At 25.2% G+C, this 25046-nt stretch overlaps 1 protein-coding gene across 4 annotated transcripts in view; it reads left to right on the forward strand.

The window, feature by feature from the left end:
- Nucleotides 1-25046, forward strand: part of alka (glycine receptor subunit alpha alkaliphile) — a 47482-nt gene that overhangs the window by 14487 nt on the left and 7949 nt on the right. For 3 of the 4 annotated variants that reach the window (XM_075311911.1, XM_075311910.1, XM_075311909.1), the window contains exons 3-7: nucleotides 9828-9904; nucleotides 11051-11150; nucleotides 14676-14830; nucleotides 16236-16325; nucleotides 24463-24618. In XM_075311911.1, the coding sequence (XP_075168026.1) occupies nucleotides 9828-9904; nucleotides 11051-11150; nucleotides 14676-14830; nucleotides 16236-16325; nucleotides 24463-24618 (578 nt within the window). The remainder of the gene's footprint in view (nucleotides 1-9827; nucleotides 9905-11050; nucleotides 11151-14675; nucleotides 14831-16235; nucleotides 16326-24462; nucleotides 24619-25046) is intronic. The other variant, XM_075311912.1, reaches the window with a different exon arrangement.

Raw genomic sequence — 25046 nt, forward strand, 5'->3', positions numbered from 1 at the left:
GCATAGTAAATTTTTTACAAAACTAAATATCAAGAGCCTGGACAGAAAACTTAGTTTTAAGGAAATCTTCCTTCCTTATTTTAAAAATATTTTTTGTCAAAAAAATTTCAGTGATATTATAAAGAGTCCTGTTAACAGTTTCTAGAGTTTTCCTCACTCTCTTTGAGCAATCTTTGTATTCTACACAAGAATAAATTAAATTTAATTAAGGAAATTTGCCTCTCTTGAAATATTTTAGAAATACAATTTCATTGGATAAGTTCCTTCTTCCATCCTTAAAATATTTAAAAAATATTTTTTGTCTATAATTATTAACTCTCCTGTTAACAGGTTGTACATTTCTCCTCACTCTCTCTCTCTCAGTGGTCAACCTTTGAATAGATTCCATTACTATATATGGAGTGATTTTATTTGTTCGAAGATATACTTTGTGTTTAGCAGTATCCTACATAAAAATTAGATTTAAGAATATTTTCCTTTCCTGAAATATTTTAGAAATACAATTTCTTTGACTAAATTTTACCACTGCTATCCATTAATATCCATAATTACTATAACTATTCAAAATGTATTATTAGATGTTAACAGGAGAGTTTTCCTGTTAACACCTTCTACATTTCTCCCTTTCTCTCACATATATACTCTCACTCTTCCTCTATCTCTCAGCAACCTTTGTATAGCTTCATTTACTCTCTCTCTCTATGGGGATATACATGGAGTATTGTTGTTATTTTCTTTGATGATATATTTTTTGTTTCTAGTTAAAATATCCAGAAACCATTATTTTGTTTGACTAAATATATGGTGAATGAATAAAAGTGAGGTGTTGTTTTTGGAGTATATACTGTATGGTATTCGTGCTATGGCAACATTAACATTCACTCATGCAGGATTTCTCTAACCTTGAGCGTTTTGTCAACTGTTTGATATTTTTTAAATTTATCTAGGTCTAAGAGTTATCGATTTTGTCATTGGTGCGCTATTATCGTTGTTGCCCCCCTTGTCATCGTTGTTGTATTTGACATTTGTATGCCGATGTGCTTTAGCAGCAAAGGAAAACTAATAAAACTAGAATTTTAATGACTTTGTGTTTCGTCCACAAATATCAATTAGATTTCAATTTAAGGAAATGTATGATAACTGCATGCACAATGTGTTGTTTTTTTTTTTGTAGAATATGCAAATTCTGAGAAACCAAATATGTCTGGCGAATATAATTTCTAGGAATATAGTTAAAAAATTGTTTAATTTCCATAACGTTTGTAATTTTCTTAGTCCTTAATGCAATTGTTTAATTATCCATATTATAGTAAAAATACATTGTTTCCCATACTATATATCTGTTATGATGAAGGATTTTTTGATTAAAGTTGGAAGAAATAGTTTCTTTATTTAGGCTTAAATAAATAACTTTAACAAGGGAAAGTTTATATACACCATGCAAGAGAAATCCATTGGAACAATTTATTAGAACATAAAAACTGAATCCCTACAAAAATTAACTTTACCATACAAATTCTTTCGAAAACCTGTCAGTAAATTATTTTGAATATGGCATTAAGAAACTTAATTTTATATATTAAATTTTATTTTATTTGTCTATATTATTCCTCTGGCTCAATAATCAGTAATTGATTTGTGAAAGTTATAAGGTTTTGGAATTTGTCCTTTACTTACCATTGAAATAAACAATTGCTATTAACTTTAGATAAATCAGCATTAACGTTGGTCACAAATGAATGTGTTTTTGTCATGGCGTTGATGATTACGGCGATGATGATAGCGATGGTGGACTTTGGTAATGGATGAAATTGGTACCACCCATGCTGAATGTTAGGTTATGATTTAGATGGCTGCCACACGAATATTATTATTAGATATTATCATTAAATATATTTGTATTTAAGTTATAGTTTATCGAATTAAATAAACGTAAATTTTTGGGAATTTTTATTTATTAATAACAACATGTTTTAGTATTTTCCAATAATATTAAGCATCTAGGAAATTGATAATTATTCGTTTTATTTTAGATAGTTTACTCTCAACTTAGGCAGTAAATAAAAATGAAATTTTTGCTAAATTTTCATATAGAAAAGAAATTTTGAGAAAATTTCTTAAAAAAATGAAATTTTGAGAAAATTTCCTATAGAAATGAATTTTAAGAGAATTTCTTATAGAAACTAAATTTTGACGAAATTTCCTATAAAACTGAAATTTTAACAAAATTTATTATAAAAATGAATTTTTGACAAAATTTCCTACAGAAATGAAATATTGACAAAATTTCCTATAGAAATTTTCAGAAAATTTCTTATAAAAATGGAATTTTGACAAAATTTATTACAAAAATGACTTTTTGACGAAATTTTGAGAAAATTTCTTATAGAAATGAAATTTTGACGAAATTTCCTATAAAAATGAAATTTTGACAAAATTTATTATAAAAATGAATTTTTGACAAAAATTCCTATGGAAATGAAATTTTGACATAAATTATTATAAAAATGAATTTTGACAAAATTTATTATAAAAATGAAATTTTGATAAAATTTTCTATAGAAATGATATTTTGACAAAATTTCCTATAGAAATTAACTTTTACAAAATTTCCTATAGAAATGAAATTTTGAGAAAATTTCCTACAGAAATGAAATTTTGAGAAAATTTCCTATAGAAAGGAATTTTAAGAGAATTTCTTATAGAGATTAAATATTGACAAAATCTCCTACAGAAATGAAATTTTGACGAAATTTCCTATAAAAATGAAATTTTGATGAAATTTCCTATAAAAATGAAATTTTGACAAAATTTATTGTAAAAATGACTTTTTGACAAAATTTCCTATGGAAATGAAATTTTGACATAAATTATTATAAAAATGAATTTTGACAAAATTTATTATAAAAATGAAATTTTGATAAAATTTTCTATAGAAATGATATTTTGACAAAATTTCCTATAGAAATTAACTTTTACAAAATATCCTATAGAAATGAAATTTTGAGAAAATTTCCTATAGAAAGGAATTTTAAGAGAATTTCTTATAGAAATTAAATATTGACAAAATTTCCCACAGAAATGAAACTTCAACGAAATTTCCTATAAAAATTAAATTTTGACAAAATTTATCATAAAAATGAATTTTTGACAAAATTTTCTATGGAAATTAAATTTTGACATAAATTATTATAAAAATGAATTTTGACAAAATTTATTATAAAAATGAAATATTGATAAAATTTTCTATAGAAATGATATTTTGACAAAATTTCCTATAGAAACTAACTTTTACAAAATTTCCTATAGAAATGAAATTTTGAGAAAATTTCCTACAGAAATGAAATTTTGAGAAAATTTCCTATAGAAAGGAATTTTAAGAGAATTTCTTATAGAGATTAAATATTGACAAAATCTCCTACAGAAATGAAATTTTGACGAAATTTCCTATAAAAATGAAATTTTGACATAATTTATTGTAAAAATGACTTTTTGACAAAATTTCCTATGGAAATGAAATTTTGACATAAATTATTATAAAAATGAATTTTGACAAAATTTATTATAAAAATGAAATTATGACAAAATTTATTGTAAAAATGACTTTTTGACAAAATTTCCTATGGCAATGAAATTTTGACATAAATTATTATAAAAATGAATTTTGACCAAATTTTTTATAAAAATTAAATTTTGATAAAATTTTCTATAGAAACGATATTTTGACAAAATTTCCTATAGAAATGAAATTTTGAGAAAATTTCCTACAGAAATGAAATTTTGAGAAAATTTCCTATAGAAAGGAATTTTAAGAGAATTTCTTATAGAAATTAAATATTGACAAAATTTTCCACAGAAATGAAATTTTAACGAAATTTCCTATAAAAATGAAATTTTGACAAAATTTATTATAAAAATGAATTTTTGACAAAATTTTCCACAGAAATGAAATTTTAACGAAATTTCCTATAAAAATGAAATGTTGACGAAATTTTCTATAAAAATTAAATTTTGACAAAATTTTCTATAGAAATGAAATTTTGACAAAATTTCCTATAGAAGTGAAATTTTGACATAAATTATTATAAAAATTTATTTTGACAAAATTTATTATACAAATGAAATTTTGATAAAATTTTCTATTGAACTGATATTTTGACAAAATTTCCCATAGAAATTAACTTTTACAACTTTTCCTATAGAAATGAAATTTTGGCTCTAACCATTCGTTAAAATATATTTGTTTTAAATTTGTTTGCATTTCAATGAAATAATTTCAAGTTTTAAAGAACTCGTACTTGAAGCAAATATGACACTATTATTTTTCCATAATCTTTTTATAAAATCTAAGCCAATTTTGCACGCACATTAAGGGCGTCACATGGACGAAAAACGAAATTAACCAAAAGTCATTTACATTCCTCACAAATTCCATAAAACAAAAATCATATTCAAATACAGAGTGAAAGACCAATTTATAAACATAATTACCCTTCATACTCTAATCCATGATGTACAAAAGTACTAAACAGCACAAATTAGAGAGTATAAATAAGTATTACACTCAGAAAAATATGATTTATGTAAAGGTTTGTATAGTTAGTCAAGTTTTTGTATTTTTTAATAATATTTTTTTTTTGAGAGAATTTAATTTAATTTAATTGTAAAAAATTAAAAAGTTATCCAAATAAACCAAAAATATTTTTTTTAACTTCAGACTATTTAAAAGCTCGTAAATTCGAGCCCCTACAATTTTTAAGTTTAATCGAAAAAGCTGACAATGTTTTCTATTTCAGCAAACAACGACTGTTTTTCCTCTTTTGAAGAGACAATGATAATTTTCTCTGAGTGTATTCTAGTTCACAATAACCTGAATTAACTATCAGTACGTGCTATCTTATGTCTTGCTTTCTAAGAAGATTGATTATGTTTCATATTTGTGACGGGCTTCAGGTTGGCTTTTGCTATTTTATTTTATTCATTTCATTTTACTCTCGTGCCATGCTATTAAAATGAAAAGTGTTGTCCAAATTAAAGCACTGACAAATGTACAACATGAACAACAATCGAGCACAATTTAATATTGTCGGCAAATGCTGTGCGGTCATTACTGAGCCCAAAGACGAAAATAAAATTGAGAATGCGATAGAATTTTCATGTTTATTATGACTGCTTCCGGGTGAAATCCACTTTCCTCTGAATAGAAATTGTGGGGGAAAATGCCTAACTCAGTATTGGACATGATCACATCGTGGATGACAATTAGGTTCTCTGTGGAACTTGGAAATTTTATCTACAATGTAAGTGCAATTACTTATTTACTTGGTAATGTGATAATATTCCTTTCCAGAATGAATGAAAGATTTTACAATGGTCATAGAATGTTGGATAAGAAATGTCTTTGGAAATTCTAAGATATTTATAGCAGTGTTGTTTTGTTAAATGAGCTCTAGATATATATCTAAACAACAATTAAAACATTTCTGGAACAGAAATATGAATATGTAATAACTCTCGTATGTCATCCCACAAAATCTCTTTAAAAATAAAATTTCCCATAAAAAATAAAATTTTTGACAAAATATCCTATAGAAATGAAATTTTGACAAAATTACCTATAGAAATGAAATTTTGACAAAATTTTCTATTGAAATGAAATTTTGACAAAATTTCCTATAGAAATGAAATTTTGACAAAATTTCTTATAGAAATGAAAATTTTGACAAAATTACCTACAGAAACGAAATTTTGACAAAATTTTCTATAGAAATGAAATTTTGACAAAATTTCCTATAGAAATAAAATTTTGACAAAATTTCTTATAGAAATGAAATGTTGACAAAATTTCCCATAGAAATAAAATTTAGACAAAAATTGCTTAGAAATGCAATTTTGACTAAATTTCCTATAGAAATAAAATTTTGACAAAATTTCCTATAGAAATAAAATTTTGACACAATTTCCTATAGAAATAAAATTTTGACAAAATTTCTTATAGAAATAAAATTTTGACAAAATTTCTTATAGAAATGAAATTATGAAGAAAATTTCCTATAGAACGGAAATTTTAACAAAATTTCCTATAGAAATGACATTTTGACAAAACTTCCTATAGAAATAAAATTTTGACAAAACTTCCTATAGAAATGAAATGTTGACAAAAGTTCCTATAGAAGTGAAATTTTAAAAAAATTTCCTATAGAAATGAAATGTTGACAAAATTTCCCATAGAAATAAAATTTAGACAAAAATTGCTTAGAAATGCAATTTAGACTATATTTCCTATAAAATTAAAATTTTGACTAAATTTCCTATAGAATTAAAATTTTGACAAAATTTCCTATAGAAATAAAATTTTGACAAAATTTCCTATAGAAATAAAATTTTGACAAAATTTCTTATAGAAATGAAATTTTGAATAAAATTTCCTATAGAAGTGAAATTTTGACAAAATTTCCTATAGAAATGAAACGTTGACAAAATTTCCCATAGAAATAAAATTTTGACAAAACTTCCTATAGAAATGAAATGTTGACAAAAGTTCCTATAGAAGTGAAATTTTAAAAAAATTTCCTATAGAAATGAAATGTTGACAAAATTTCCCATAGAAAAAACAAGATATTTATAGCCGTGTTGTTTTGTTAAATGAGCTCTAGATATATATCTAAACAACAATTAAAACATTTCTGGAACAGAAATATGAATATGTAATAACTCTCGTATGTCATCCCACAAAATCTCTTTAAAAATAAAATTTCCCATAAAAAATAAAAATTTTGACAAAATTTCCTATAGAAATGAAATTTTAACAAAATTGCCTATAGAAATGAAATTTTGACAAAATTACCTATAGAAATGAAACTTTGAAGAAAATTTCCTATAGAAAGGAAATTTTGACAAAATTTCCTATAGAAATAAAATTTTGATAAAATTTCCTATAGAAATAAAATTTTGATAAAATTTCCTATAGAAATAAAATTTTGACAAAATTTCCTATAGAAATAAAATTTTGACAAAACTTCCTATCGAAATGAAATTTTGACAAAACTTCCTACAGAAATTAAATTTTGACAAAATTTCCTATAGAAATAAAAATTTGACAAAATATCCTATAGAAATGAAATTTTGACAAAATTACCTACAGAAATGAAATTTTGACAAAATTTTCTATAGAAATGAAATTTTGACAAAACTTCCTACAGAAATTAAATTTTGACAAAATTTCCTATAGAAATAAAATTTAGACAAAAATTGCTTAGAAATGCAATTTTGACTAAATTTCCTATAGAAATAAAATTTTGACAAAGTTTCCTATAGAAATAAAATTTTGACAAAATTTCTTATAGAAATGAAATTATGAAGAAAATTTCCTATAGAAAGGAAATTTTAACAAAATTTCCTATAGAAAGGAAATTTTAACAAAATTTCCTATAGAAATGACATTTTGACAAAACTTCCTATAGAAATGAAATTTTGACAAAATTTCCAATAGAAATAAAATTTTGACAAAACTTCCTATAGAAATGAAATTTTGACAAAAGTTCCTATAGAAGTGCAATTTTGACAAAATTTCCTATAGAAATGAAATGTTGACAAAATTTCCCATAGAAATAAAATTTAGACAAAAATTGCTTAGAAATGCAATTTTGACTAAATTTCCTATAGAAATAAAATTTTGACAAAACTTCCTATAGAAATAATATTTTGACAAAATTTCCTACAGAAAGGAAATTTTGACAAAATTTCCTATAGAAATGACATTTTGACAAAATTTCTTATGGAAATACAATTTTGACAAAATTTCCTATAGAAATAAAATTTTGAAAAAATTTCCTATAGAAATGAAATGTTGACAAAATTTCCCATAGAAATGAAATGTTGACAAAATTTCCCATAGAAATACAATTTAGACAAAAATTGCTTAGAAATGCAATTTTGACTAAATTTCCTATAGAAATGACATTTTGACAAAACTTCCTATAGAAATGAAATTTTGACAAAATTTCCTATAGAAATGAAATTTTGACAAAATTTCTTATAGAAAGGAAATTTTGAGAAAATTTCCTATAGAAATGAAATTTTGACAAAATTTCCTATAGAAATGATATTTTGTATACAAATGAAATTTTGACAAACTTTCCTATAAAAATGAAATTTTATTAAATTTTTTTTCTACAGACATGAAATTTGGACAATATTTCCTATATAAATGAAATGTGGACAAAATTTTCTATAGAAATTAAATTTTGACAAAATTTCCTATAAAAATGAAATTTTGACAAAATTTCCTATAGAAATGAAATTTTGACAAAAATTTGTATAGAAAGGAAATTTTGACAAAATTTCCTATAGAAATGACATTTTTAGAAAATTTACTATAGAAATAAAATGTTGACAAAATTTCCTATAGAAATGACATTTTGACAAAACTTCCTATAGAAATGAAATTTTGACAAAATTTCCTATAGAAATAAAATTTTGACAAAATTTCCTATAGAAATAAAATTTTGACAAAACTTCCTATCGAAAAGAAATGTTGACAAAAGTTCCTATAGAAGTGAAATTTTGACAACATTTTCTACAGAAATGAAATGTTGACAAAATTTCCATGAAAATGACGAAATTTCCCATAGAAATGAAATTTAGACAAAAATTGCTTAGAAATGCAATTTTGACTAAATTTCCTATAGAAATGAAATTTTGACAAAATTTCCTATAGAAATGAAATTTTGACAAAATTTCCTATAGAAATGAAATTTTGACAAAATTTCCTATAGAAATGAAATTTTGACAAAATTTCCTATAGAAATGAAATTTTGACAAAATTTCCTATAGAAATAAAATTTTGAAAAAAATTCCTATAGAAACGAAATTTTGACAAAATTTCCTATAGAAATGAAATTTTGTATACAAATGAAATTTTGACAAAAATTGCTTAGAAATGCAATTTTGACTAAATTTCCTATAGAAATGAAATTTTGACAAAATTTCCTATAGAAATGAAATTTTGACAAAATTTCCTATAGAAATGATATTTTGTATACAAATGAAATTTTGACAAACTTTCCTATAAAAATGAAATTTTGATAAAATATTCTACAGACATGAAATTTGGACAATATTTCCTATATAAATGAAATGTGGACAAAATTTTCTATAGAAATTAAATTTTGACAAAATTTCCTATAGAAATGAAATTTTGACAAAATTTCCTATAGAAATGAAATTTTGACAAAAATTTGTATAGAAAGGAAATTTTGACAAAATTTCCTATAGAAATGACATTTTTACAAAATTTCCTATAGAAATAAAATGTTGACAAAATTTCCTATAGAAATGACATTTTGATAAAATTTCCTATAAAAATAAAATTTTGAAAATTTTTCCTATAGAAATTAAATTTTGAGAAAATTTCCTATAGAGATTAAATTTTTGTTGTACTTTTTTAAATAAAAATTTATATATAACATTATTTATAAACACCAAATGTCACTAACTTTATGACAAGGTTTCCCATAGAAATAAATTTAGAAAAAAGCCAGCACCTAACTATACATCACCTTCTGCTGCTTTATATTCAGAAATTTTCGATTAAAATCCTAACTATTATCAACTATAATCTATTCCATTAATTGTCCAATAATGCTAGGGAAACCTTAATCATTAGTCTATGCTAATTTCGATTTTTGGCTCATTTCCAAAGCATAACGCATACAAATACTTCAAACGGAAATGAAACACATTTGCATTTTGGCAAAACTAATTTTAGACAAAAATGTTTATTAAATCCTAATCCTTCACTTTGTTTCTTTACATTTACATTTCAGGTTAACCGAGTCAACAGAAGCACATGTAAACTATACCGCCAAGCCAAGAGTGGTCTTACCTCCAAACTATGTCAAGGGTAAGTGAGTGGGACCATAGCTATTTCTCCTCTACTCGAAATGATGATAAATTTTCGTGTCATAATTTCAAATCAAAATTGACTTAAAATGTTCTAAATAATAGACCACTTAGTGGTGTTGCTATATTGTCTGCATGTGAATTTCTTTTAAAAGAGAGAATGCCTTTAAGTGTGTGTGTGTATGTGTGCGTGGGTTTGCTAAGAGAGTGTGTTGTGTGATTTGTTTTTCGTTTTGGTTTATTTAAGGGTGTGCGTGTATATAGTAGAGGGGTCTTGCTTGTAAGTGAGAGTAGTAGCCCATAGCCTTAGTTTGAAATTTAATTTAGAAGAAAAACCGCCAACGAAATTTTAAATTTTATACTTGAGTTTTGAACTTGACACTTTATTCAAGGACTTACACATAATCCCACGGTGTGAATGAGGAAATTACCGAAGAAGACATTCCCTCTCACACACACACACACCCTCAAACTGTTCAAGGAAACCGGAAATAAAAACAAATAAAAAAACGCTGAAGTAGCGAACGATCCCTGATAATGACTATTAACACGAATACGTCAGGGCTAGAGCTCAGCATGGCATTTTTGCGTAGTGTAAATGTCTTACTAAGAGGAGGCTACACCTACTGTTAATATTCAATTTACACCTTACCCACAACCCATTACCGACAAACATACATTCAGACATGTACTTAGTACATATACAAATACATTTAAGCTTGTGCGCTTTATGGTATGTAAGTGAGTGTGTGTTTTTAGGAGTTTCGGTTGAATTTTCGGGGCTTTTTCAAATTCAATGTGAAGAACTTTTATATTTTGTATTGATTTTTCCACCTAGTAGCCCCCAGTGGAAAAACGATGGTAAATGTTTCTTGCAATGTCCAGGGTCATGTATAGTCAATTTCCGTTTCCGTCATGCATGAACCATCAACCAGTGCCATTTGTAAAGCCATGACTTTCTCTATACCCCCCGCCCCTCTTGTAATGGTTTTTGTTTCTGTTATATTGTTAATCGAATGAAATTATTTTTGTATTGGTAGTGTATTAATGTTGATTGTGTTTGTTTTTATAATTGTAATTTTTTATATATATTATTCCTCTTCTCTTTTTGATTTTCTTCCCATCTTTTGTTGTTGTTTTATTTCAGAAATACGACCGCCTTCAAAAAAGGGATCTCCAGTCATAGTAGATTTTAGTATTTTTGTTGTAGATATTAATTCAATTAATGTAGAGGATATGGACTTTCGGTAGGTTTTGTTAAAAATTAAAAAATATATATAATTATAATCACAAAAAAAAAACAAATAAATAATAATATTTGAAGGGCCCATAAAGTATTCCATGGAGGTTATGAATTGTCAATAGATTTTTCTGTTTTAAACAGATTTAGATAGAGAGGTAGATGTAGACCCTCTAATTATGTCTAAATTTATAAAATTGTTTTTCAGATCCATCTTAGAAGGATCCTTTTTGTTTATATAAAATTCAAAATGCTGTTAAATGCTTATTTCTGTGAATAATTTTGAGTTTCTTAAATTTAATTTAATTGTGAATACAATCCTTAGCATTTAAAGTATATTTAATAAATGGATCATATTACCCATACGCCAGGGTGGTAATAATAATTAATATAACTTATACGCTATGGTGGAAGAATCTGTAGTTTTTACTTGAACCCAAAATTAATGTCCGCAGACTTGATTGTATGAAGACAAAAAGTGATTGAGATATTCCAGTTCAATAGTGTATTGAAAAGATCCTTTTATATACAGTGTAGCTGATATGTATTGCAGCCAACTTCAGATTGCTATTATTTCTAAACCGCTGGCAGATTTATTCCAGTGACAGTACAAGCCTACAAAAACCTTTTGATCTATTGTATTCAGAAATAAAGTTAATTGTGGTGGAATTCTATCGTAATTGGTGGTTTCCAACAAGTGGCTGTGTTAACAATAGCCAGCCTCCAGCATTTAAATGTGAATAAATATTTTGTTTTTCGCACCATTGCTCATTCACGGTAATAGGTTTGCATCGCGTCCAAAAAGTGGACAAAAAGAGTGAAAGGAAAAGTGAATGCCAGATATTATCGAAATCCATTGTCGAAATCCGAAATCCACGGGAGCCACCGTGGTGCAATGGTTAGCATGCCCGCCTTGCATACACAAGGTCGTGGGTTCGATTCCTGCTACGACCGAACACCATAAAGTTTTCCAGCGGTGGATTATCCCACCTCAGTAATGCTGGTGACATTTCTGAGGGTTTCAAAGCTTCTCTAAGTGGTTTCACTGGAATGTGGAACGCCGTTCGGACTCGGCTATAAAAAGGAGGTCCCTTGTCATTGAGCTTAACATGGAATCGGGCAGCACTCAGTGATAAGAGAGAAGTTCACCACTGTGGTATCACAATGGACTGAATAGTCTAAGTGAGCTTGATACATCGGGCTGCCACATAACCTAACCTAACCTATTGTCGAAATCCAAAAAAATCGCAAATAAATGTTAGACACGATGAGAAACCATTTCACATTTGGCTATTTGTGAACAAACAATATGGCAGGGTTTGCTTGCCAACGAGATCGTTAAAAATGAATACCATCGATTGGCCTCAGAACTGGTGTGAGCCGCCAAAACAGCCGATGATAGCTACCCGCTCGTATTCATCGACCGTGAGGTCAAAAATAAATGCCGATTAATACCGAGAAAATGTCCTAAGGACTGTATTGAAGCCTTAGGCAGACAAACATTTCGGCCGCAGACCGTGAACCTTCCAACAGGATCATCAGCCGCATCGTACTCAGCACGCATCACCCAAGAATGGCTTAAACAGGAGGTACCTCGCTTCATTTCCACCGCATAATGACTACAATAATTTGCGGATCTCACCCACGTTTGCCATTTGAGCCACAAATAATCTACCAAAAAAAAAATTGTCAAAATTTTATTTCTATAGAAAATTTGGTAAAAATTTTATTTCTATAGGAAATTTTGTCAATTTTTTATTTCTATAGATAATTTTGTCAAGTTTTTATTTCTATAGAAAATTTTGTCAAAATTTTATTTCTTTAGAAAATTTTGTCAAATTTTAATTTATATGGAAAATTTTGTCAAATTTTTATTTATATAGAAAATTTGGTAACAATTTTATTTATATAGAAAATTATGTCAAAATTTTATTTTTATAGAAAATTTTGTCAACATTTTATTTCTATAGAAAATTTTGTCAAAATTTTATTTCTATAAAAAATTTTGACAAAATTTTATTTCTATAGAAAATTTTGTCAAAATTTTATTTCTATAGAAAATTTTGTCAAAATTTTATTTTTATAGAAAATTTTGTCAAAATTTTATTTCTATAGAAAATTTTGTCAAAATTTTATTTCTATAGAAAATTTTGTCAAAATTTTATTTTTATAGAAAATTTTGTCAAAATTTTATTTCTATAGAAAATTTTGTCAAAATTTTATTTATATGGAAAATTTTGCCAAAATTTTATTTCTATAGAAAAATTTATCAAAATTGTATTTTTTAGAAAATTTTGTCAAAATTTTATTTCTATAGAAAATTTTGTCAAAATTTTATTTCTATAGAAAATTTTGACAAAATTTTATTTCTATAGAAAATTTTATCAAAATTTTATTTCTATAAAAATTTTTGACAAAATTTTATTTCTATAGAAAATTTTGTCAAAAATTTTATTTCTATAGAAAATTTCGACAAAATTTTATTTCTATAGAAAATTTTGTCAAAATTTTATTTTTATAGAAAATGTTGTCAAGATTTTATAAAAATTTTATTTCTATAGAAAATTTTATCAAAATTTTATTTCTATAGAATATTTTGTCAAAATTTTATTTCTATAGAAAATTTTATTTCTATAGAATATTTTGTCAAAATTTTATTTCTATAGAAAATTTGGTAAAAATTTTATTTCTAAAGGAAATTTTGTCAAATTTTTATTTCTATAGAAAATTTTGTCAAAATTTTATTTCTATAGAAGATTATGTCAAAATTTTATTTCCATAGAAAATTTTGTCAAAATTGTATTTCTATAGAAAATTTAGCCAAAATGTTATTTCTATAGAAAATTGTGTCAAAATTTTATTTCTGTAGAAAATTTTGTCAAAATTTTATTTCTATAGAAAATTTGGTAAAAATTGTATTTCTATAGAAAATTTTATCAAAATTTTATTTCTATAGAATATTTTGTCAAAATTTTATTTCTATAGAAAATTTTGTCAAAATTTTATTTCTATAGAAAATTTTATCAACATTTTATTTCTATAGAATATTTTGTCAAAATTTTATTTCTATAGAAAATTTTGTCAAAATTTTATTTCTATAGAAAATTTTGTCAAAATTTTATTTCTATAGAATATGTTGTCAATATTTTATTTCTATAGAAAATTTTGGAAAAACATGAAAAAATTGAATTTTCGACTTTTCCAGTTATTTAAAAGTCCACTATTGACATCGTGACTTTTTGATGAATTTTCAGCATAATTAAGCTGTTATATCGCATTTCAATTTGTACTGTTCGATTTTTTTTAATTTATTTACAATTTTATTATGAAATGGATCATATGCGTATTGTGTTATGGATACCTATTCCCTATAATTAAAATATTCTCCATGGAATACAGGCTACACCCATACGAACTGATAATGAATCCAATTTCATTCTTACTTCGCATTAAAAGCGCTAAGTGCCTACCTCAACAGTTGTATTGATGGACTTGTTTTGTTCTTCACAATGTTTGTCTTTGTATCATTTAGAGTAGATATGTTTATACACCAGCGATGGCTAGAATCTAGACTAGAAATATCCGATGATATATTCGAGGAAGGAGATGATTATGTCACTCTATTGCCGGAGTTCTTTGACAATCTGTGGCAACCAGATCCATATTTTCTCAATTCGAAAATAGCAGGTAAGTTCTAACAGTTGAAAAAGAAAATAGAAATGGAAATAAACGTAAAACTGTTTATGTATGTGAGTGTGTATGTGTTAGATTTTCCATTTTCGGTTTTCTCTTTTAAATTCTTTGTTTTAAGACTTTTTTGGTTATTCTAACAAATTATACATATACACCCAAAGAAAAAATACGAAATTTTAGACAAACGAAATTCCCATTTAATGTGAATTATTTTCTGTAAGAGCAAATAAACCCGAATCTGTGACAAAAGATGCAACAATTGTCTCTAATTGTGTTTATTTGCTTTCAACGAAAATTTTCTTAGATTCAAAAGAAAAATTTGTTTGTCTAAAATGTAGTTCTTCCGGAAAGAAAACTCTTCTTTCAGTGTATAGTTAAACATTAACATACCAATACATATACCTATATGTTATTGTTTATGCGTAAAAATACACATACATACCTACACAAAAAAAAAATATTAATCGATCCAGTCAATTTTTAATTGAAATGTCTTCAGTCACAGAAATGATAGTATCAATTAAAAAATTAATTAAAAGTCAATTAAAAAATTAATTAAAAGTCAATTAAAAAATTAATTAAAAGTCAATTAAAAAATTAATTGATCCAATTAAAAAATGAATTGACACAATTAATTTTTGTTTAAATAAAAAAAAAATATTGAATCAATTAAATTTTGAATTGAATATTTTTTAAAACTCAATTAAGATTTTAATTGGAAAAATTATGGGTGAATTTTTTTCTTTCTGTGTATATGTATATTAACGGTTTTCTTTTTTTGTGTTTATTATGAAAAGTTTATTGGCTATTGTCATGTGTGTTGGTGGTCTATGTCTATGTTTGTCCCACGTATATCTAGTTAGTAGTTGGCTAGATAGTTTTAGTTTATGTATCTGTGTGGCTATGCTTACATGTGTATATTTGTCTGAAAATGGCTTAAATAAATAAGTACCCTTAAAAATATCTAAATTAGATTAGAATTTCAAAAGTCAATACCAAGCCTATTTTTCTATCATTTCAAGCCTGTAAAAAAATAGTCCATTATTGTTTGTTAAGACTATCCTTGAGTTTTTTTATTTTTTTTTTTATTATTTTCTGTATCTTTGTTTTCTTTTTATATATATTTCTATGTCTGTATGTATATAAGTGTTAATAGTTAACAACATATATTTTATATATTAATTTCACTTTCCTTTTCATCATCTTTATTTGAAATATTTGAAAAAAAAAATAAATCAAAATCAAAATAAAAACAAAAAATAATCTAAAACCAAACACCACAATCATGACTACAACAACGCCTTCTTTCTACAATCGATAATAAATGAACGAATCTCTAATGAATCCTCATAATCGTGTATCTCGTTTATCGTGTTCGTGCTCTTCCTCCACCATCTAGGATTGGGAAGTCCTTATATTGAGTCTACTTCTCTCATACGCCACAAATCCGACAAAGAGAAGAAACTTTTCCATCTTAACAAAACTTTAAGTATACATAAAAACAATTCAATTGTAGTAAAATCAACAATAACAATTTCTATGCATACATATAATATACAACATTTATTTATATTTATATACAAAAAAAAATATCAAACATTTTTTTTATCTGTCCAAAACGCGTCAACTATCAATTATCAGTCATTAAACCAAATTGCAATAACAAAACAAAAAAATTGTTTGTTTTATATTTTGTGGGAGATATCCAAAATGTTACACCCATCACCAGCCAGCAGCCTCCCGCTCTTCATGTCTACATATTTTCGTTGTCCTCCACTGGCACAAAAGTTTTATGTGAGTGAATTTGGTTGATGGTTAAATAGTTAAAGGCCCTACATCCACATTGATACCACCGCGATTGTTAAACCTTTAAGATGGAAACTATGTTCGGGGTTTTTCACCAAAACACCAGAATTCGAAATGAAAATTATATTTAAAAAAGTTTTTTTTTTTTTTTTTTATATTAAAAAAAAGTTTCGAATAACACCAAAAACATAAAATTACATCTTTATAAAATTATGAACGGAAAATATCCAGCGTTTTGATTGCGAAACATATAATATTTCTAAATTCATTGATACATAATAGTACCCGTGACAACAAGCTAATTTTCGGCGCGAAAACCGATCTTTTTTTATATTAAAAAAAAGTTTCGAATAACACCAAAAACATAAAATTACATCTTTATAAAATTATGAACGGAAAATATCCAGCGTTTTGATTGCGAAACATATAATATTTCTAAATTCATTGATACATAATAGTACCCGTGACAACAAGCTAATTTTCGGCGCGAAAACCGATCTTTGTAACAACCTTTAGAAGAAAATCAATCTTCACTAATGATGCGATCTTCGAAACCCATTGTCAATTGAAGTAGTTTTGCGCCGTTCACACTATCAGTTTATCTGTACAAAATGTCTATAGGGCTGTTTTATTTTAACACTGGATGCAGCATTTGTATGGGCTATCCAGAACATCGTTGCACTGGTGTTCTATCCAGAACATCTCATCAGTGCAAGTCGAGTCGGTGTTACCAGATTGCATTTTGATAAAGTGACGCTTTTTAGATTCACAATAGCAGTTTATTGTGACTAATTTATCGAATATCATGAAATTCAAAGTGATACAGTGTTATGAATATTCGCAGCAGTGCATATTTATAACTATTTGAACATTTCATAAAAATTTCATAAAAATTTAAGATTTCACTTGTTTTCTGTGATTATTTTTAAACAGCTGATGACAGTGTTGCATATTTTTTGGAGATGTCCTGGATAAACGAGTACTCTGTTTTCTTTTAGTCCGTGACTGCTTAGGGTATCCAGTGCAAAAAGAAAACAGCCCTTATGATGGAAAAAAAGTCTTACAGTGTAGTCAAATGCAAAGAATTGTCTGCGAAAATTTAAAATTTGGTAAATGTGTCATCGTTCATATTATCGATTATGTCGTTAAATGTGAATTATGGTGTGGCCAACATTTGGGATGAATAGCGATATTATCATACAAATAACTTTATATTATGAACGGCGCATTAAGCAATTAGGTATTTCCAAAAATTGGAGAACTATTCTGTCCGTCTGATCTAATTATGATAAAATTATTAAACTACGTTCACACTATGCACGAAATCTTATTTTTTGATATGTGAAATTTAGATTTTATATGGAAAGGCGATTTGCAAATCTACACCCAGAAAAAAGGGGCTCTAATGCCAACTGAACTTTATTTTAGTTCATGAAGATTAGTTGATTTTAGTTAAATTTTGCACAATATGAGTAAATATTCCTTATTTGAATAATTTTTTGCTAACTTTAATGACGTGAACTAAAAATAAGAAAAAAAGTTGTAAACAGATATAGTGCACAATTTCACTAAAAAATAAAATAGTTCATATTTTCCTAAAATGGCAGAAGTTTGCTTAAATTGAGTTCATAAGTCTCTCAAATGAGTAAATTTTACTAAATTTGTACCTGTCATGAACTTCGCATAGCGCTAAAGACATTTTAACAATTTTTAAATTCAATTTTTTCTTTCAACATATGAAATTTTCTTAAACAAGAGAAAAAAATTAATTATTTTTAATAAATTTTCTTCAATTTGACAAAAAGTATTAACTTGTTTGTAACATGTTGCAATTAGAAAACTATTTTAGTTAAAATTTTCTAAAATAAAGCTACATTTTCTTACACCGTGGGTTCATTTATTTTTTGGGTGTAAAAAACGAGATTTCGAGCATAGTGTGAACGTACTATTAAAGGTTGTGTATTACCATCAGTTGGCAACCTTAACCATAACCAGCCCAATGGATCGTTCAGACACAAAAAAAGTATCGTTCAGACACAAAAAATGTTGTACACATTCTAGGGGATTTGACAAAAGTGGGAATAATGTGCCATTCATATTATAAGCTTATCCGAACGATAATGCTACTATTCCGAGACCTATGCCAGATGTTAGCCACATTATAATTCATGATTGATATTTAACTTATGCTCGATAATTTTTGGCCACACTATAAGATTATTTACAAACACAAACATTTCGTCCGGATAAACTTATATATGAACGGTGCATAACAGATTGCTCTTGGATAGATATTAGGGATGTCGTTATTTGTTAAGAGTTCCTTAAAAATTCTGAAGCTAATATGTCCCCTATTTAGCATTTGGCCACACTGTAAGATTATTTACAAACACAAACATTTCGTCCGGATAAACTTATATATGAACGGTGCATAACAGATTGCTTTTGGATAGATATTAGGGATGTCGTTATTTGTTATGAATTCCCCAAAAATTCTGAAGTTATTCTGTCCCTTATTTGTACATACCATTATAGATATTAGCCATATATTGTGGATTGCTCGTTTCAAAGAAATTTATAAGGTTTCGTTTTAAAAAAATTGCAGGTTTCCTCCAATTTCGCATCAATGTTGGATTGCAATCTAGTTATTGGCCTTCAATTGAATCATTTTCCCATCAACCAAATTCCCAAGAGCATATTTATATAAATATATATTTTCTTTTATGTTGAAATAATAAAAAATATTAATTTTCATTTATGTTGGATTTTTTATTTAATTTCTTTTTTAATTTCATTAAAATATTTTGCCCATTTATATTGGCTTTCCACTTTGAAAAAGAAAACTCTCCCAGATTATTTTTTTAATTTTTGTTTTTGTTAATTTAAGATTTTGTTATAAAAAAAGCACCTATCCAGAATGCAAAATTTTGTAATTATCCCAAGAAGAGAATAAGATGAAACAGAAAATGAAGAGCCTCCTCACTGCACTCGCACCCAAAAACCAAAGGTTCAAATCGGAACACAATACTTTCCCCCTTCTGAAAAATAAGTTTAAAAAAATGTGTATCACGTTGTCTAAATTCAAAAGTTAAGTGTTTCTTTGTCATTTACGAATTTCTTGTGGTTTAATTTGTCCTTTTATATTACAGCCCAAACCGATGATTATGATGATAGTTTAAGGATATCCAAAAATAATCAAAAAAAAAAAAAAATTGTTAAATGTGTTCAAAAACTCTCGTATACTTAAAGATTGTTTTCTTTCCAAATGACCCTATTGTAATTTAAGAAGATTTTGTTCAAAGAAATGTGTTGTGGTGAAGTGTTGTGTTAATGTAAAAAAACAATTTATATATATTAACATTTATGTTTTCCTTTTTTAATTAATAATATTGGCCAAGTTAAGCTTTTTATGTATTTGTTTTTTGTTTTTTATTTTTTTTTTGGTATTAACACAAATCACACACATGCTGAAAGTTTATTGAAATGCTATTTAATAGAAAAGAAATCATCATATATACACACATTTTAAAAATATTTGAATACAAAAGACTTTCAAATAATATCATTGTTCCATAGGGAGTTAAATTGAAATATGACTTAAGTATTTATATTTTGATGCACAACTCATGGGAATCCCGTCTATAATAGAGTATCCGAGGAGTCTTGTTGTTTTGACAAAATTTTCTATAGAAATAAAATTTTTAACAAAATTTTCTTTAGAAATAAAATTTTTACAAAATTTTCTATAAAAATAAAATCTTGACAAAATTTTCTATAAAATTAAAATTTTGAAAAAAATTTGGTAAGAAATAAAATTTTGACAAAATTTTCCTGTAGAAATAACATTTTGACAAAATGTTCCTGTAGAAATAATATTTTGACAAAATTTTCCTGTAGAAATAAAATTTTGACAAAATTTTTTATAGAAATAAAATTTTGACAAAATTTTTTACAGAAATAAAATTTTGACAAAAATTTTTTCAGAAATAAAATTTTGACAAAATTTTATTTAGAAATAAAATTTTTACAAAATTTTCTTTGGAAATAAAATTTTGACAAAATTTTCTATAAAAATAAAATTTTGATAAAATTTTCTAAGAAATAAAATTTTGACAAAAATTTCCTATAGAAATAAAATTTTGACAAAATTTTTTATAGAAATAAAATTTTGACAAAAATTTCCTGTAGAAATAAAATTTTGACAAAATTTTCCTGTAGAAATAAAATTTTGACAAAATTTTCTATAGAAATAAATTTTTTAACAAAATTTTCTATAGAAATAAAATTTTTACACAAAATTTTTAGAAATAAAATTTTTACAAAATTTTCTTTGGAAATAAAATTTTGACAAAATTTTCTATAAAAATAAAATCTTGACAAAATTTTTTAAGAAATAAAATTTTGACAAAATTTTCTTTAGAAATAAAATTTTGACAACATTTTCCTGTAGAAATACAATTTTGACAAAATTTTCCTGTAGAAATAAAATTTTAACAAAATTTTCTATAGAAATAAAATTTTGACAAAATTTTCTATAGAAATAAAATTTTGACAAAATTTTCTATAGAAATAAAATTTTGACAAAATTTTCTATAAATAAAAAAAAAAAATATATATAAATGTATAATTTAAATATCACAAAAATATTTCTAGAAACTAATGGGTCGCTCAAACACATATTTTGTAATACGACTTCTGGGCGATTTCATATAAAACAAAACTTAATTTTTGAGGGATGCCGTTGCTTGTCATGAATTCCCGAAAATTTAAAGAATCTAATCATGTCTATGTGAACGGCCCTGTAGAAATAAAATTTTGACAAAATTTTCTATAGAAATAAAATTTTGACAAAATTTTCTATAGAAATAAAATTTTGACAAAATTTTCTATAGAAATAAAATTTTGACAAAATTTTCTATAAAAATAAAATTTTGACAAAATTTTCTTTGGAAATAAAATTTTGACAACATTTTTCTGTAGAAACACAATTTTGACAAAATTTTCTTTAGAAATAAAATTTTGACAAAATTTTCCATAGAAATAAAATTTTGACAAAATTTTCTATAGAAATAAAATTTTGACAAAATTTTCTTTGGAAATAAAATTTTGACAAAATTTTCTTTGGAAATAAAATTTTGATAACGTTTTCCTGTAGAAACACAATTTTGACAAAATTTTCCTGTAGAAATAAAATTTTAACAAAATTTTCTATAGAAATAACATTTTGACAAAATTTTCTATAGAAATAAAATTTTGACAAAATTTTCTATAAATAAAAAAAAAAAAAATATATAAATGTATAATTTAAATATCACAAAAATATTTCTAGAAACTAATGGGTCGCTCAAACACATATTTTGTAATACGACTTCTGGGCGATTTCATATAAAACAAAACTTAATTTTTGAGGGATGCCGTTGCTTGTCATGAATTCCCGAAAATTTAAAGAATCTAATCATGTCTATGTGAACTGCCCATAATTGCCAAAGCGAATACATTAGGGATGCCAATGCTTGATATTTATCTTCCAAAATTTGAAAAATCTAATTATGTCTATTTAAAAAAGGGCTCATAATTACATTACAATGAACCTAAAATAAAATAAAATAAAAAAGTCTATTGATTTCAATAACCTTTCCATGTATTAACCTTCAAGTCTTTGTGTGTGTGTGTGTGTATGTAAAACACTTATAGTAAATATATAAAATGTGAAATTATCCTTGCTTTGATTATTATGAGTTCTTTCTGTTAGATATTCGATCACGTTGTTTTTAATTCATCCAAGCTTGTTTGCATTATTTTTAAGTAAGTATACAAAAATCATTTTGGACAATCACATGTCTTTACGTCTCATAACGATCTTATTGTATGCTACACCAAATTAAGTTGCAATCACTAATTAATTTATCAAGACCCCTTCAAATGTTTATGATTCTAATTCTACGATCACATTATGCTCGAAATTCATTATTTGTATGCAAAGGCGATTAGGATATTTCGAGAGATTTTGAGTCTGGTGTGAAATTTTCTATAGAAATAAAATTTTGTCAAAATTTTCCTGGAGAAATAAAATTTTGACAAAATTTAAGACAGAATTAAAAGTTTGACAAAATTTTCTATAGAAATAAAATGTTCACAAAATTTTCCTGTAGAAATTAAATTTTGACAAAATTTTCTATAGAAATAAAATTTTGACAAAATTTTCCTTGAGAAATACAATTTTGACAAAATTTTCTATAGTAATAAATTTTTTACAAAATTTTCTACAGAAATAAAATTCTGACAAAATTTTCTATAGAAATAAAATTTTGACGCAATTTTCTATAGAAATAAAATTTTGTCAAAATTTTCTATAGAAACAAAATTTTGATAAAATTTTCTATAGAAATAAAATTTTGATAAAATTTTTCTCTAAAAAAAATTGACAAAAATTTCTATAGAAATAAAATTTTCATAAAATTTTCAATATAAATAAAATTTTGCCATCCTTTCCTATAGAAATAAAATTTTGACAAAATTTTGTATAGAAATAAAATGTTGACGCAATTTTCTATAGAAATAAATTTTTGACAAAATTTTTTAAAGAAATAAAATTGTTAACAAAATTTTCTATAGAAATAAAATTTTGTCAAAATTTTCCTGTAGAAATAAAATTTTGACAAAATTTAAAACAGAAATAAAAGTTTGACAAAATTTTCTATAGAAATAACATTTTGACAAAATTTTCCTTGAGAAATACAATTTTGACAAAATTTTCCTGTAGAAATAAAATTTTGACAAAATTTTCTATAGTAATAAAATGTTTACAAAATTTTCTATAGAAATAAAATTTTGACGCAATTTTCTATAAAAATAAATTTTTGACAAAATTTTCTACAGAAATAAAATTTTGACAACATTTTCTATAGAAATAAAATTTTGATAAAATTTTTCTCTAAAAAAAAAAATTGACAACAATTTCTATAGAAATAAAATTTTTACGCAATTTTCTATAGAAATAAATTTTTGACAAAATTTTCTAAAGAAATAAAATTGTTAACAAAATTTTCTATAGAAATAAAATTTTGTCAAAATTTTCGTGTAGAAATAAAATTTTGACAAAATTTAATACAGAAATAGTTTTGCTGCAAGTAGAGGATGCTGATGAGGAATGTGGTAATTCCGAAACAGCTGTACATCCAACCATCTTGCAGTCTATAGGGCTTTGCCCAAATAAATTTGACAAGCATACTTTTCCTCTGTTGGTTAAGCTACACTTGTAGTTTAGTCAATGCATGGCTTTAAGCTGAGATCAAAAAACAAAAAAACAACAATAACGACAGAAATAAAAGTTTGACAAAATTTTCTATAGAAATAAAATGTTGACAAAATTTTCCTGTTGAAATAAAATTTTGGCAAAATTTTCTATAGAAATAAAATTTTGGTAAAATTTTCTATAGAAATAAAATTTTGACAAAATTTTCTATAGAAATAAAATTTTGCAAAATAAAACCGTGTTGTTCGATCGTTTATTTTAAAAGAGAGCATTTTAATGGGAAAATACTGGTCTTAGCGAAAAAAATTAAGTTCTTTAAACAATTAGCCAACTAAATATTGGTGTAGCATATACCTACAATCATTTACAGTCAATTATATTCGCAACCCAAATATATCCACAAAAAAAAAAATTATACACAATTTAGACATTTAAAACATATATACGTAATGCATATATGTATGTTGTCGATGTTTGTATTTTCTTAGCCTTAAGTTAATGTTAACTTGTATTTTTTTCTACTTTGCATCTTTTTTGTTGTTGTTATTTCATGTTTTTCTTCTAGAAATTGCCACGTTAACCCACAAATTTACTTCGGTGACTTTGTACAAAAACAAGACGGTACGTTATGCAGCACGAATGCATGCCATCATAGCCTGTCAAATGGAATTTCAATTATATCCCATGGACATACAAGTCTGTCCCATATACATAGAAAGTTGTAAGTAAACGAAATTCGTAATAACAAAAAAAAAAATAAGTATAACAGATAAGATATTGAAAGTGTTATAATCATGTACTTTTACAATATTGGAATGATTGAATTGAAAAAAAAAAATTATGTGGTTACGGTATTTGAGTTTAGGAAATTGTGAATTCTTTTAAATCTTGATGTTTTTTTGTTCATATTGTTAATTCTGGTAACCGTATGAATCCAACAAACATTAAGATATCTTCGTTGCGGGTTATATTTAACTAAACAATAGAAGACAACTGAGTGATACCCCTGATTTATATGAAATTCTTAGCCCATAATAGGGGCGAACATCATTAATTTGTAATCACATTTCTATAGATTTTTTTATTTTTGTTTTATTTCTATAGATTTTTTTCAAAATTTTATTTCTATAGAACATTTTTTTATATAGA

This window comes from Haematobia irritans, chromosome 5, assembly GCF_050003625.1.
Source record: "Haematobia irritans isolate KBUSLIRL chromosome 5, ASM5000362v1, whole genome shotgun sequence".
NCBI classification, from domain to species: Eukaryota; Metazoa; Arthropoda; class Insecta; order Diptera; family Muscidae; genus Haematobia; species Haematobia irritans.